A 14,357-nucleotide genomic window follows, 5' to 3' on the forward strand; every position below is an offset into this window, starting at 1 on the left:
TTGCGAGCCTGAAATGTCCCTGCCAAGTGAGCTCTGCTGGACTGGAAAGCAGGAAATGGATCTTGGATGCCAGCAGAAAAACACTGTCGAGATAGTCAACCAAACTCCAAAGCAGAGTTTCTGAACTGGTGGGGTATGAGACCATTTTCGGTGGCTCACGGAATGAGTGCTCCAAAAAATAAAACAAAAACTTGTAGACAACCCTTCTGGGCGACAACTTTTACCACTAATTTTGGTCGTGTCTTACTGACCAAAGCAACATGAGCGGCCTGAGGTTAAGTCAGCTGAGAAGCACTGCTGTAAGGTGTGACCTTTAATGTGTTCTACCAATGTAACCCTGAAAAAAATGAAGTTTCCAGAAGACTCTGATGTCATACACAGTTTCCCTCCAGCATGCATAAACATCGCTTCAGTGAAGAACAGAGCCAGACTGAAATATTCACAGCTTGATTACAATGACATCACCGGAGTGAGTCCGTATCCCGGAGATGGGCCAACACATTCTGCCTTGCAGCTCATAGGAGGTATCTGCAGAACATCAGCTCCCACGGCCCTCTGACACCCGGCCTGTTACAACTTTCCCTGTCTTTCCGTCTGCTGTGTGGAAACTTTGTTCGAGTTACAGCATGTGCATGTGATTTTCTTCATCCCTTTCTCAGCGGCTACGAGGAACACCGTGGATAGTTCCAATTTGTTCTTACAACCTGTGTCGTCAGCCACAAAGTGGGAGCTTCTGAAAAAGGTTTTTTTTCTGTAGCCTGGTGTAGTATTTTCAAAGATTAAGACGGCATGGATATGGCCCTACCAAAAAGCACCTCTCCCCTCACCAAAACACTCTCAGTACTTACCGGTAAGTCCCATACTTGCCATATTTTACCAAGTATGGTGCAGGCTTGGTATCCTTTATTTATAGGGATCCACTCCTGCATTTATTTATTATTTGTACACCTTAATTTCTATCTCTATATTATTTTTAATGTATTTGTAGTTTTTGTGCTTTTGTCTTGATTCTATGTTTAATTGTATATTTTATGTCACCACCTGCACCAAAACAAATGCAAATAAGACAAATGGATGACCTGAGCAGAGGAGAAGCCAGCAGAAAATAAAAGGCTTTATGAGCCGTTTAGAGAGATATTAGCTGGATGGTGTAGGTGCCCGCAGTGACAACGTCATCTCCCGTTCCACAGGGAGGGGGCCAGCGCTGGCAGGGAGGGGGCCAGCGCTGGCAGGGAGGGGGCCAGCGCTGGTGGCTGCGAAGACGCGCCAGCTTAAAACCCACAGTCTTTGCGCAGCTGGCCAAGGCAGTAACCGCCGAAAGCCACAGAACATTCCGGATGCCCCACACAGGTCCCACTCTGACCACGCTTTGGCAGAGCGTGTTTGACATTTAGATTTATAAACCTTATATAAATGCATTAAAGAAAACACAACTGGCTTATAATGAAATTGCTTCAAACAGTACCATCTCCATGCCCCCCCCCCGCCCACCACAAAAGACGATCGTTGACAGGCGATAGTTAAGGCGAGATGTTGATTTCGTCTTCCCGCCTTTGGCTTCCATGCTGCGCGTACTGTAAAAACTGGCTGTAAATGTTGCTTTCAGTGAAAGATGCCAGCTTCGCACACTACAGCTTCCTGTTCTGCAGTCATTAACGGCAGGTTGGTCAGAGCCAGCGCTCGTCTGAGAATTCACTACTCTCTGAAATTAAAGGGCACGCCAGACCCAAGGGGTTGTCATTTTTCCATTACGGTCTTTAAGACTAAGAAAATAGATTTCATAGCTTGAGCGAGTGGCTGGATGGTCCCCCTCTAACAGAGCAACCAGCTGCCCAAAGGACCCTCAGCCGCCCAGCGGGGACCCGAGTCTAACCATCCGTCTCACGCCGAGACGAGGGCTCCTGCGTCACACTGTTTTCACGTCTTCCTCCTGCACGCCTGCTAATTACACACTTCTGAGGCCCAGGAAGGCAAAGGGACGCACACCCACTGACAGGGAAAATTAAAAAGCTACATACTCATTACTTGCTTTATTCTAGTAAACAGACAAAGACTTAAAAGAGCAGCGTCAGACTTCCGTCCTTGCTGCCAACAGACAGGCCCTGCTATAAAAATTATACGAACGTGGGCCCAGAGACTACCGGTCATTAATCAGAGCCAGAGAAATGAAAGAATAGGAGAGTCACTGTAAACTGATATTGGTTTAATTTAATGCATATTCATAAACATTTAAATAGCTGGAGAAAACAATGGAGTTTTGTTCTAGTGTTATTTCACACTTTTGACACATCGCTTTTAATTATGTGAAAAAAACCATCTCTGCCAGACTTTATACGGCTAACGGCCAGAGTCAAGCAAGGGTCCGTACAGGGAGCGTGGACCCTGTCTGCCCAGTGGAGGGGGGGGCTCTCTTCCCAAGGGAGACAAAGCCTCCTTTGAAGCAGGCATCAGACAGCGGCCCCTGGGAGCCCCCAGTGACCTGACACTGGAGACGGGGTCGGGCAGGCAGACGGGAAGCAGAGCCGTGTCTCTCCTGCCCCGGCACCTCGCTGACACTCAGGGCATCTGCTCGCATGTGAGGTACGTCGGCTACTGTGTGTGGCGTGTTACCCTAGATGGGGGGGGGGGGGGGGGGGGGCGCCGGGCGGGTTCAAGGCATCTGGTGTCACCTGGTCTTCTCTATGTGTTGACGACAGTTGCTAAACTAATCTCACACCCATGTGCAGCGGCTTGCGGAGGCCAAGGGTCATGTCTGGTTTGCGGATGAACATTTTGGGAAACGAGCTTCACAAGCCTGAGCCATAAGGGGAAAAGAAAATCGCCACCGTGCCAGAATCCCCCTTTTCGGGAATTACGGCGAACATTCCCATAACTAATAAAAAAAAACACTCCTTATGCTGAGGCATTAGCGTAAGTTAGTTAATAAACCAAACATTCAGACAAGGTGCGTTTCTATATTACGAGGGTTACGTCCCTGCTGCAAGAAAACTCCGAGCCACAAGGGTTTGAGGTCCATTTCCAGCAGAAACATTGGTTTTGACAGCATTGCTTTCTATGATTTACTTAATTGAACATTGATAGCAACCATCATAAATAGTGTAACTATTGTTGGAGAGTGTAGTGCTGTAACATTTATCATATTTGATGCGGTCAATGCTGACGTTAAGCTGACTTGAAATTCTTAATCCAGGAGTTTTCGATCTGCATGATTTGATTTACGAGGCACTTGGTTTCTGATCAGAGCAGCTGCACGTCTAAATGGAAATCAGCCTTTTCACCTGATGCTGATATTCACAGCGCTGCTGCCGGGACCCCCGGCCGCCGGCCAGACACAGGGGTAGATGGATGTACGGGGGGGGGGGGATGCTGAAACAGCCGCCTTGTGGAACTGCTAAAAACGCCACACAAAACCAGTCTGTTTGAGACTGTGTCGCTCCATCCCTAAAACACCCCTACATTTTTCGCAACCATTTGTCCAATGCAGGGTTGCGGGGGGTCCAGAGCCTATGGGTGCAAGGCAGGGAACAACCAAGGATGGATCGCCAACATCACAGAACACACACACACACACACACACACACACACACAAACAGCCGCCTTGTGGAACTGCTAAAAACGCCACACATGCAAACTCCACACACATGGAGCCACGCCAGACACTCAAACCCTGGTCCAAGAACTGTGAGGCAACAGCGCTCACCAGTGCACCCCTGTGCCACCATCCCAGAACATGGGCCATGAGACCCTTCTTCCTCTATCTGGCTTCTGAATAAATGTTCATTCAACAATAAAACGTTTTAGCTATGCAGCTGTTTTAAGAAGCAAGCCATGGGGGCCGGTTTCATGCGTCACGCCATTAAGGTCCCCTATAGTCGCCTAACGGATGCCTCTTTTAATTTCCCCTAACTGTTGTCTAGCACAGCATGCTGCAAAGATTACTGTGGGGAGTCTGGCCTGTTTCAGGAGATACGTCCTGTGTGATCTTGTGGAAGTCTCTGTTTTATTTAGGGGTTTTTAAAATGCCCACCAGTGGGTTGGGCACATGCTCAGCTGGCCTTAAATCATGTCAGCGTTGGCTTGGCCTCTCACCCCCTCCAATTTCATTGGTGCCTTCCGGATTTCATTGCCTACTATGTGCTCACATCCCTAAAATCAGCCTCCAAGTTAATGTTTGGCTAGTCGGCCTAAATCCTCTGCAGGTGGTTGGGGAGACATCTAGGACTATTTTTTTTAGTTCATCAACCACTTCTGTAAGGAGACATCATCTGCGAGGCCACAGGGAGCTGCGAAAACATGCCAGCATTCAAGGTCTGAGGGCTCTGAAAGAAGGATTAATGGCTTTAAATGGCTCCTAATAATACATGTAGAAAGATTTTATTCTCAAGTTAAAGGCATTTTCCCTTAGTCATGCTCACCAGGGGTTTGCAAAGAAGCCTGGTTTACCAGACGGATTTGGAAAAGCACACGCACGCATGCAAGAGGTTCACACACTCAATGTGAAAGTTTAGCAGGCTCACAAAAATACATCTATTACTTCATAGATTTCCCAGAATGCCTATTAGTAAATGTCCTGGATGAGATGACAGGACATCACATCCACATACCCACACATACACACACACACACACACACACACACACACACACACCATGGACAATACAGAGACATCACACATCATTGGGCTACGGCATGGTCCAGAAGCACCTTCAGGAAACCCAGAAAACACATGATATCATTTTAAATCAGATCATGGTCATGCAGTTGCCATATTCATTGTGGATTTACATATATTGTTATCCAGGCGGAAAAATTGTAAATGCTATTTCGGTCCAAAACACCTGAGAATTGCCAACATTCCTTCATAGTAACTTCACACTAACTGGAATTCATTACACATTACACAGTCATCAAACCAATTAAAAAACCCATAAAATGTTCCTAAAACTCCCCAGACCCAAAATCTTAGACTGTATGACAGGTCGTGACAATATTATTAGTCTGTTATGGAAACATGGATTCGTTTTGATGGACATAAATGGGTTTCTTTCCCTTATCCAGTGCAGGGACTTGGAGGGAACCTGGAGGCCTTCCCAGCAAACGCAGGGCAAGGGACACACTGGAGAAAATGCCAAACTATCACAGGACACTCTGGACGCAGTCTAAGTCTCAACCCGGTCCTTGGCACAGTCAGTCCATGTTTTTGCTCCCTCCCTGGGAATATATTATATTTTAAATCAGCCCTAATATTACTCCTGTTTTTAATTCCTAGTTGGTATCACATCGTTGGTGTTACACTCTTTCTCATTCTACACGTAATGACACGGATTAATCTTCTATGCTTAATTACCAGTTTTTACGAATGCATGTCATAATGAAAACCAAAGAAAATCAGCCTGATTTGAAACTATTCAGCTGCCGTACATGTAACCGGGAGCTGGGGGCAGAGGTGGAAAGTTCAGGTTCAGAAAGTAAAAATCTAGACCAAATCCAGATTTTGTTTCAACCAACCAATTGAGTATAAAGAGTCAAAGTCAAAGAGTACTTAACTGGTTGGTAAACTGGTTTAATTTTTGGACTCGACCTTTTCAGCTCTGGCTGGGATGGAGTAAAACACATGGACAGTCTGAGAAACACTAGGCTGAGAGCCTTTGGACTGTGGGAGGAATCCAGGAAGCCTGAAGGAAACAGACGCAACACAGAACATGCAAAAGCCACACACACAGACGGGGGGCAGTATTCTAACCCCCAACGCTGGAGGTGTGAGGCAACAGTACTACTCACTGAGCTGCCCACACACACAAACACTATTCGCATTCTTGTACTCGTATCTATTACTTGGTTCCAGAACGCCGTTTATTTAACTAAAATCCACTGTTTATTACATATTAAGTCATCCAGGTTGGTAATTACACATTAATTACACATACTTTGCATAGCCTGACCATGCAATTGTTAACTGTTTGTGGGCAAATTGATATCAGGTGATTAATTGGAAAATAATTCTTTTCATATCAGACACGTGATACATTAATCATTTTTCAATTACTTAACAACTGAACCCCCCCCCCCCCATATGCGCAGAGGAATCAATCTCAATCCGGGAGATGTGACCTGTTAGCAGCTTGGTTGAGGATGGCTCCTTAACACCCCCGTTACACCGTTATAAAGAAGCATTAGCTTATCTGCATAAAGCGATGGGGCAAAGCTAAAGGAACAGCGAAGGAAGAGTTAGCGGCGCTTATTGGCTATGAAAAGCCCACAGGAAACAGCTGTATCACCCTGGCTAGTAACCCGGAGGCCAAAATAACAAACAAGCCAGGCTTTGTTTACATACTGGAAAAGTAAAATCATCCATTTACACTTCTACAGCCCCGTTAAACGTGCATATGTCATTTTGGCATTAAGAAAGCCTTACTACAATGAATGGTAGAAAAATCAAACACTGAAATTCAAAATAATCCTGATTACAGCAAGAATGTTACAGACCAGAAGAAACATCAATATCGAGAGCATGTTCATTGTTCAGTGGTGTATTCATCCTAAATTATGAGAATTCAATCTTTCATCGATCTTTCTTACGTGAACATTTCGGGCCTTACACTTGAATAACTTTGTGTTTTACACAGGACACTTTGTTAAATCTTGTCTGATTGAGCTGCATGTACTACACAGGCATAATCTAACAATGAACGCAACAGGTTTTAACAATTCCAACAGAAAACAAGCACAGGGGTCCTGCTCCTTCACATTTCAGGGACCCTGCATATCATCTTAATGCTGACAAAAGATATCCTATCCAAGTTCTATCAAAGCTGCTATTTCTGCATGTCGTTCTTGGAAGGACTGGGCTGTTTTTGGGTCAGGGTTAACTATGCCATTCCCCGGGGGAGGGGGTCGATAAAAATAAGGGGACAGAAAAGGCTCTGGAGTGTGCATTTATGGAAGCAATCCTCGGGGTCCGAGCCGCCAGATGCTGGAGAGACTCACCCGAGATCCCCGCTTTCCTGACGGCCCAATCTTCCCAGGTGGTCCTGGAGCTCCCTGATTAGGGGCGGAGAAAGAGAAACGTCTGTGAGTAAATACTTCACCACCACCCCCATAGAGCAACATCAACTGTAAGTCACAAATCAATTTAAACTGCAGTACAAAACAAGGCAGTTTATGGAGGAGAAGCCCTTCAAGACAGAGGAGTTTAGCAACCACTCTGACCTGACTTTAAGGGGGAGGGGGGTGTGTGTATGACTGGGCCGGGGGGGACGGGGAGTGGGGGTGCACCGACCTCGGTGTGCACAAGCTAACAGCTGCAGATCCTCAAGAGACACCCCAAATGTTGCTATGGAGACGGCAGATTGCGGTGGTGCACGTGGAACAGGAAGGTCAGCGGACAGAACAGGAAACCCATGGGATGGAACTCATTAACCTTACGACGAGGGCAGGCAGACAGAGCGGAGACCAGGCCTGTCAGACTCTCACACTCAAGCAAGAAATCTTACGGCAAATCTGCGATATTCCACCATAAACCTAAAATTAGCTACATCAAAAGCACTGGGGACGTCTGCAAACCCTACAGACTATTTACAAGATAATAAAACTGTTACATAACATGTAAATGCGTGTGCATGTGTGTGCAGCCTTGTCTCAAATTGAAAATCTCACTCCGGCCAGCTGAGCAAATTTGGCAGCGTTGGAGGACGGGGCCCAGTCTGCCTGTTACTCCCTGACGGTTCCCTCAGGCCAGGTGACGAGACAGCATGTCACGGTCCCAGCTGCTATGTCCTGCTTCCAGTTGGCAGTTCAGGTTAACAACAATCTAATAGATCAGCGGCCAGCTCAAACTGTGTGACTAACGTAAGCCCATCATTTCACACTGGGACAATCTCTTACTGTCCGCTGTTAAATGGGAGACTTTATGAAGATGCTACATATCGTCACTGTCTGCTGAAAGCCGTGTATATCCACTTTTAGACGCTTGTGACTTTTTACTATTGATGGAACGCACCCGTCCTCCTCTGTCTACTGACAGTGTTTGATATCTAAATGACTAATGAGAACAAGTTTTATGAATTCATCAACTAGTATTTATGACTGTACTACTTAACATTTGTATTCATGATGGTTTTGTTGTATGGGTTACTTTATATCACTAATTTAACATAACTTAACGCTGATAGCTAAACTAGCTAACCAACATCACTGGCAATTGTGAATATAAAGCGAGGTTAGTTTTTGATGCTGTTGACGCTGATATATTTCCCTCGCTGACAACAATCCAAGTAAGTCCATCTAAAACATGAAACCATTCACTGACAGCTGTGTAAAGATAGGTTTCTATTTGTGATGCTAAGGGTGTCTCATTATGTTGTTCTAGGTTTGTTTTGTAAAGTTCTTTCAGAGAAAATGTGCTTTTTTACACTCCTGAAATAATGGCATTTTGAAGATACAAGATTTTCATTAGACAGTGACGATACAGGCCTCATGAGAAATTGCGCCTTATCTCACAGCCAGACTGCTCTCCAATGGCAGGGCTGGTGTTCTGGGGAAGCGATTTAACCCAATTATACTCCTGGATTGACTTGCACGCCATAGTGCATTATCTGACAGCCTCCGGGGCTCCCTGGAGTCTATAAACTCTTTGGGTTACAAACTGCATCATTATTGTAGTGTCAACACCTACTTAACGATAAACAAAAATGGAAAAAATTCTGAAGAATATGGTGAAAAATAAGATTCATCATTTGTATTTTATTTTCTCCAATTAACAAACAGCACTTTACCATAAATCCTGTGCCATGTTGTTCCAAATGGGAGATTATGTAGAACTTAATACAGTCGTATAGTGTACATTTTGTAGCTCTGAAACTGGATTGTTAACAAAGAAAACAGGCAGAAATAGAAGCTAATCTGTTACTGTTTTTCCTGGCAGTCGTCCCTCTCTGGGTCTTTCTCAGATTTATATCTCCTGCTTGTCAGTCTCTGGTGACAAACCCTACCTTCACCTCTCAGCACCGGGAGCGTCGGAGAGAGCAGCCCACAAGCTTAGCCTGAAACCCTCACTGCCATCACCGCAAGTATAACTCCATGCTGACATGAGCCGTGGGCTTCCAGCTAACGTCAACACGGCGCTGGGTAAATCCGATACAAACGGACGCCGTTTGGTTCCCTTTCGGGTGACTCGGTTCATCCGTGATTACGTCCAGCCCGTCTGTTTGCATCCCCATCAGCCTTAATTCTCGCGAAGAGGACCCTCCCCCCGCAACCCTCTGCAAGAGTGCCCCCCCCCCAAGCGTTTACATTTGGACTCTGAGTCCAGATGCGATGAGTCAAAGTGCACAAGCGGCGTCCAAACTAACAGAAAACGGAGCCACACCATCTAATCTTATGCAGGGCAGGGAGAAGAACTCTGGCTGCAATTTGATTCGCTGTCTACGTGGGTCTTTAAGGTGTGAGTGGCGGACAAGTATCCAAACTAAGGATCCAATCTAAATTCAGACGGCTGGCAATGGAAGGATACATCGATTAATGCGAGAACAGGTCTATGAAGAATGCAGAGCTACATTTGTGCGCAAAGAAGTCCAGCTGCGGTCCGCTTTAAATCCATGTACTTCAACTTCAAAAGCATCTAGCTAACCTTTATTTTTAGACGCTCAATGCAGTGATTGAATTGTCCCAAGGCCAAATTCGATGAAGGAAAACGGATCGCTGTCAAGGTGAATGTGGCCTGCTGGTGTGAGTCCTTAGAGGTGTGTGTGTGTGTGCATGTGTGTGTGTTTATGTGAGGGGAAAGTGGCAAAAGACCTACAGGCTGCAAAGAACACCCTCCCAACCCCCCCTCCCCACCCTACAGTGCAACGTGGCACGTTCCCCCTGCACAGGAAGAAAGGTTCCCATTGAGGGGGCTGACCGGCCCAGCCGCTCTGGAGCGACACTGGGGATTCCTGTGTGTTTGTTTATGTAAAACGCTGCTCCTCAAGGCTAGCAGGCTGAAAGACATCTGTTTGTTTCTGACGAGATCCTCAGCTGACAAGCCCTCAGAAACCGTGAAGCAAAACAACAGCAGAACCTCGAGCAGCAGAGTGAAAAAAAACAGAGCTTAGCTCATCAGAGGCTGATTTTGCCCAACTACTACAGCGGAGCTGTTCAGCACCACTGCATCTCTGCAAAACAGCCTTCTGCCGTTTCTTTAATCCTAAGGACTGCGGAACATCACTCCCACCAAATGATTGCTCAATGCCGTCTGACTGCAGAGCCTGCACTCTGCTGCCCGCCACAGAAACGCGGTCTCTCTTCTCTCCACTTTCATTTTGACTGAAATGGAATTATAGCACTAACCAAAATGTCACAGGGTCAGAAATTAATCCGGAGACAAGACACAGATCATGCAAGCTCAGATGAGGACATTGCTGCATAAGCCCAAAGAAATGAGAAGAAAATTCACACAAGTTCCTCCCAAACCACCTACCTATGATCTAATAATTGAGGTTTTGCCAGGACATGGGAGGAACAGAGCGGGTTTGAGTTCTCACTGGGCACTGGCACAGCCCAGTGTGATTATGGGATAGAATGCAAACCCAGTGACATGTGACGCCCGTGTCCAGTGCTTCCCAGCAGCAGCCACTGGAGTAGTAATGGGTCAACTAAAGAATATTCCAGGCAAATGTTCCCCGGTTCCTCCAACTTCCTTCATAAATCTGCAGATGCCAAGCGTGCATGCAAGGTCCTGGACCAGTAAGTATTTATTTAATGTCAGACAGCTAAAATAAAGTGCATGATTTCAGTCAGTCAGTCAGTCAGGGTGCATAAAGTTGATTTGGAATTTATCCAGGTAAAAAAACAGGTAGTACCAAAAAGGCCAGAGTTCAGGGGAACATTGGTGCCGTTTACGTTGGCAGATGGCTATCCGGGTCCCGACGCATCAAGAACAGCAGAGGTTATTTAGAAAGACCAGCTTCTATCTCCGGGGCATTTTTAAGGATTGGCATTCTCACAAAACCTAATTAGCAAGTTCCTCAATCTCCCTGCTGCTCTTCCCCTATTTTCATCACTCCAGACTCCGTTTTACTGGTGCCTCTCCTGACATTAAAGTCCTCATTTTCTCCATTTTAAGAGCAGCCGAGCCTTGCCAGCCACCACCTCACCGCGGTTCACTTACAGGCAAACCGTAACGCACCTCCGCTAAACTCTGGACTGGGCCCCAAGAGGACTTTTACTGTTACAAGATCATAGCAGCCAGGCTCATAGAAAGAGGTGCAGTGTAAGGCACATCAGCAATTTGGTGTTGGGTAATAAGAGGCCAATTCACGTTGCGCTGCCATCCTGAGAGACTGAAGGCTGTAATCCTTTTAATTACAGAGAGAGCAGCTATTTGGGACACAAAACACACAGCACCATAAACCGGCTGCCGCTTGAATCAAACCCAGAATGTTAAAACAGTGAAAGCTCTTAAAAGTACCAATTTGTAACTGAAAACACACAAAGAAACCAGGAGGAAGTCACTACCCAACACTGCTGAATCTAGAAATAACAGTTGCAAAATTTTTTCTTCCCCTCTTTTCAAACATACACCAGGACCACCCGATTTAATTTCTGAAACGTGTTTTAAGATGTTCTGGGGGCTAGCTGGAATGTTGATGAACATCGGAGAAACCCCCAGCCTATTAGTATAAAGTTCAATGGACGTTAATGTGATAGGAAGCTGTTCGCACTGCCGACCAAAGCCTGCATCAGCACTGAGCAAACAAACGCTTTTTAGAGCCGCTGCTTCATTTCCCGTGACCCTGACCTCTGGCACAGCTTTGAAAATGCACTCCAGGCCTTCCCCACGGCCCTACAGAGGAGTCCTGTGTGCACGTCTCAGCATTTCGGCACAGTGACCCGCGGCCTGACGACGACTTTCCGCGCCCTGTTCTATTTCTAACTTGCCTGCTAAAAGGAGGGAAATATCACACCAGCCAGCTAATACTGTCAAGAGCAAAGGCTCTGACGTTAATGCTCTGGGCTTTCACTGTGTCCATTGAGGGAGCTTGTAGATAATGCTGACAAAAAAACTAGCACAATAATTTAAGAAATAGCTAGAAATGATACACGCAGAATGTACAGGAGAGTGTCGAGAATGTTGTGAAGTATTTGCTGTCTCCAGCTAATTCAGAGCATGATAATAATAATACCGGTTTAGCTGACTTATGTCATGAGTTACAATGAGTGCTTCTCTGTTCACAGGCATTGTTTCTCCGTCTGTTTTTGATTGCTTGCAAGGATAGTTCCTCCACTTTCAAAAAGCCCCTTTCACAGACTGCACTTTCAGGGATTGCATTTGTTTGCAAAGATTGTTTCTCAGCGTGTCTCCGACTATTTGCAAAAAATTGACTTTGGAGATTTTAAAGACTTTTTGTCATCACTAAAGAGGTCACTTAGGGAAGACGAGTCACATAGACTGCTGTGTGCTGGAGGATTAGCTGTAGAGGTTAAGGTCCCACCTGATAGCACACGAATATTCACACCGACAAAATACATACAGGTACACATGTGGAAACACAAATAAACTTTGAAGAGAGGTTAGAGCAGTGCTAACAGTACTTACCATTGGTCCTGGCTCTCCCTTCAGTCCCGGAGGTCCAGCCAAGAGTGAATAATGAGTCACTTCCAGGTCATAGGTCTGGTAGCCGTCAGTGGCCGCTGGTGTGACTGGCGCGAAAGTGGGTTTGGCGTAGTGCGGGGTGGTCCGCGTTGGCTGGGGGTTCTTCTTGGCTACCGTGGGCCTCGTTGGGATGGTAGTACTGGTCACAGCCGTGCCGCTGCTTCTGGCTTCCTTGCCGGCAGCTTTTCCGGCCGTGGCTTTCTTTGTAGTACCACGAGTCGTGGGTTTTGGCCGTTTCGGAGCAGGTGTCTTTGGGGAAGCCGTGCTGGTCCTGAGGGGAGCGGTGACCGTGGGCGTGTGGGCTGGCGATGGCCGCTGGAGGCCGTGCACTTGGACGGTAGGGCCCATGGTGCTGCGGATGGATGGGGTCGTGATGGTGGGGCGAGTCGCCTTGCCCTGGCGCACTGCGGTGTAGTTGATGGCTGGGATCCGGCTTGGTCGGACCACATGCTTAACAGTGGTTCCGACACGGGTCAGAGCCAGGCTTGAGGTGAAGGCTTTCTTAGTGACCTCAGTCAAGGACGGCGGGGTGTTGGAGGGAACAGTAACATTAGAATGTCGAGGCAAAAGGGGAATGAGGGGAGGCAGATTGGCCCGGTATGTGTCCGCTTCCCTGCATTGTTTCTTAATGTACTTACAATAGTTGTGAGCTGCCTTGGCAGAGGGATAAATATCGAACTGACAGATGGCACCTTCGAACTGCACTGAATTTTGATTCATTTTACCCAAGAGGAAGGAGCCCTCAGGGTCCAGAGTCTCCTCTTTTTTAAAATGCAAATCTGCATGTACAAGATGCTTCCCACAAGAAGTAAATAAGGTGACCTTCTGGTCCCGGATATCCATAGCCAGGTTGTGCCACTGGCCATCATGAACGTCATAGTCAAAATATACAGACTTCTTCTGCCCCACGTAGACGACGATCTTCCCGGGGACGAACTGCACCCCCAGCTGCAGCTTCTTCTTCTTTGACACGATGCTGAAGAGGAAGGCGCTGTTGACACGGTGGGAGCACAGGCTCAGGACCAGAGCCAAGTTGGTGCCGTAGCTGGGGGGGACCACTGTGCCCACCGGCGCCTCCACGCGTGCCCGCTGGTTGAGGATGACGCCCGACTTGAACGGGATGACCCCGTGAGGAAGGGGGCGGGACCCTGTGGATGCTGGTGGAGGCTTCTTCCCAGTGAGGCCCAGCCTTTGGAGAATGTCCACATCTGTGGGGGGGGGGTAGCAGAAAAGAAAAGGCAAATGACCCAGGCTGTTCCATTGTTCCACTGATTTCTAAACATATCATAGCTTACATTCTCTTAAAGCTACACATCATCCTTATTAGGTCACTGGAAATACCTTGTAGCCAAGCTCAAGACTTTGGTGCTTCCTTAAGTTTCCAAGGGAGCGGTTAGGGCTACTCGATTATGGCAAAAATCATGATTATTCTGGTTCGCAGTGAGATCATGATTATTTAACACAATTACTCATTGACTCATTGAAGAATATCATGCATTTATTGAACTTAAAAAAACTTGTCTTATTAACAGTGGCTTTTCTTGAGCTCAGCTGAATATAATTGCAATATGCATAATTCATATTGTGGTGTCAGCCAATCACACCCCATTCACTCACACATCTATGGGCAATCTGATAACTCCAATTAGCCTCAGCATGCTTTTGGACTGTGGGGAAGGAAACCCCATGATGACACGGAGAGAACATGTAAACTTCACACATG

General features: G+C 46.7%; 1 protein-coding gene across 3 annotated transcripts in view; it reads right to left on the reverse strand.

The window, feature by feature from the left end:
- The window catches only part of col27a1b (collagen, type XXVII, alpha 1b), a 107,035-nt gene that overhangs the window by 80,144 nt on the left and 12,534 nt on the right, over positions 1-14,357 (reverse strand). For all 3 annotated transcript variants that reach the window (XM_023807930.2, XM_023807931.2, XM_023807929.2), the window contains exons 3-4: positions 12,578-13,842; positions 6,988-7,041 (exon numbers count right to left, since the gene is read on the reverse strand). In XM_023807930.2, coding sequence (XP_023663698.2) covers positions 6,988-7,041; positions 12,578-13,842 — 1,319 coding nt within the window. The remainder of the gene's footprint in view (positions 1-6,987; positions 7,042-12,577; positions 13,843-14,357) is intronic.

The sequence above is a fragment of the Paramormyrops kingsleyae genome, chromosome 7 (assembly GCF_048594095.1).
Source record: "Paramormyrops kingsleyae isolate MSU_618 chromosome 7, PKINGS_0.4, whole genome shotgun sequence".
NCBI lineage: Eukaryota > Metazoa > Chordata > Actinopteri > Osteoglossiformes > Mormyridae > Paramormyrops > Paramormyrops kingsleyae.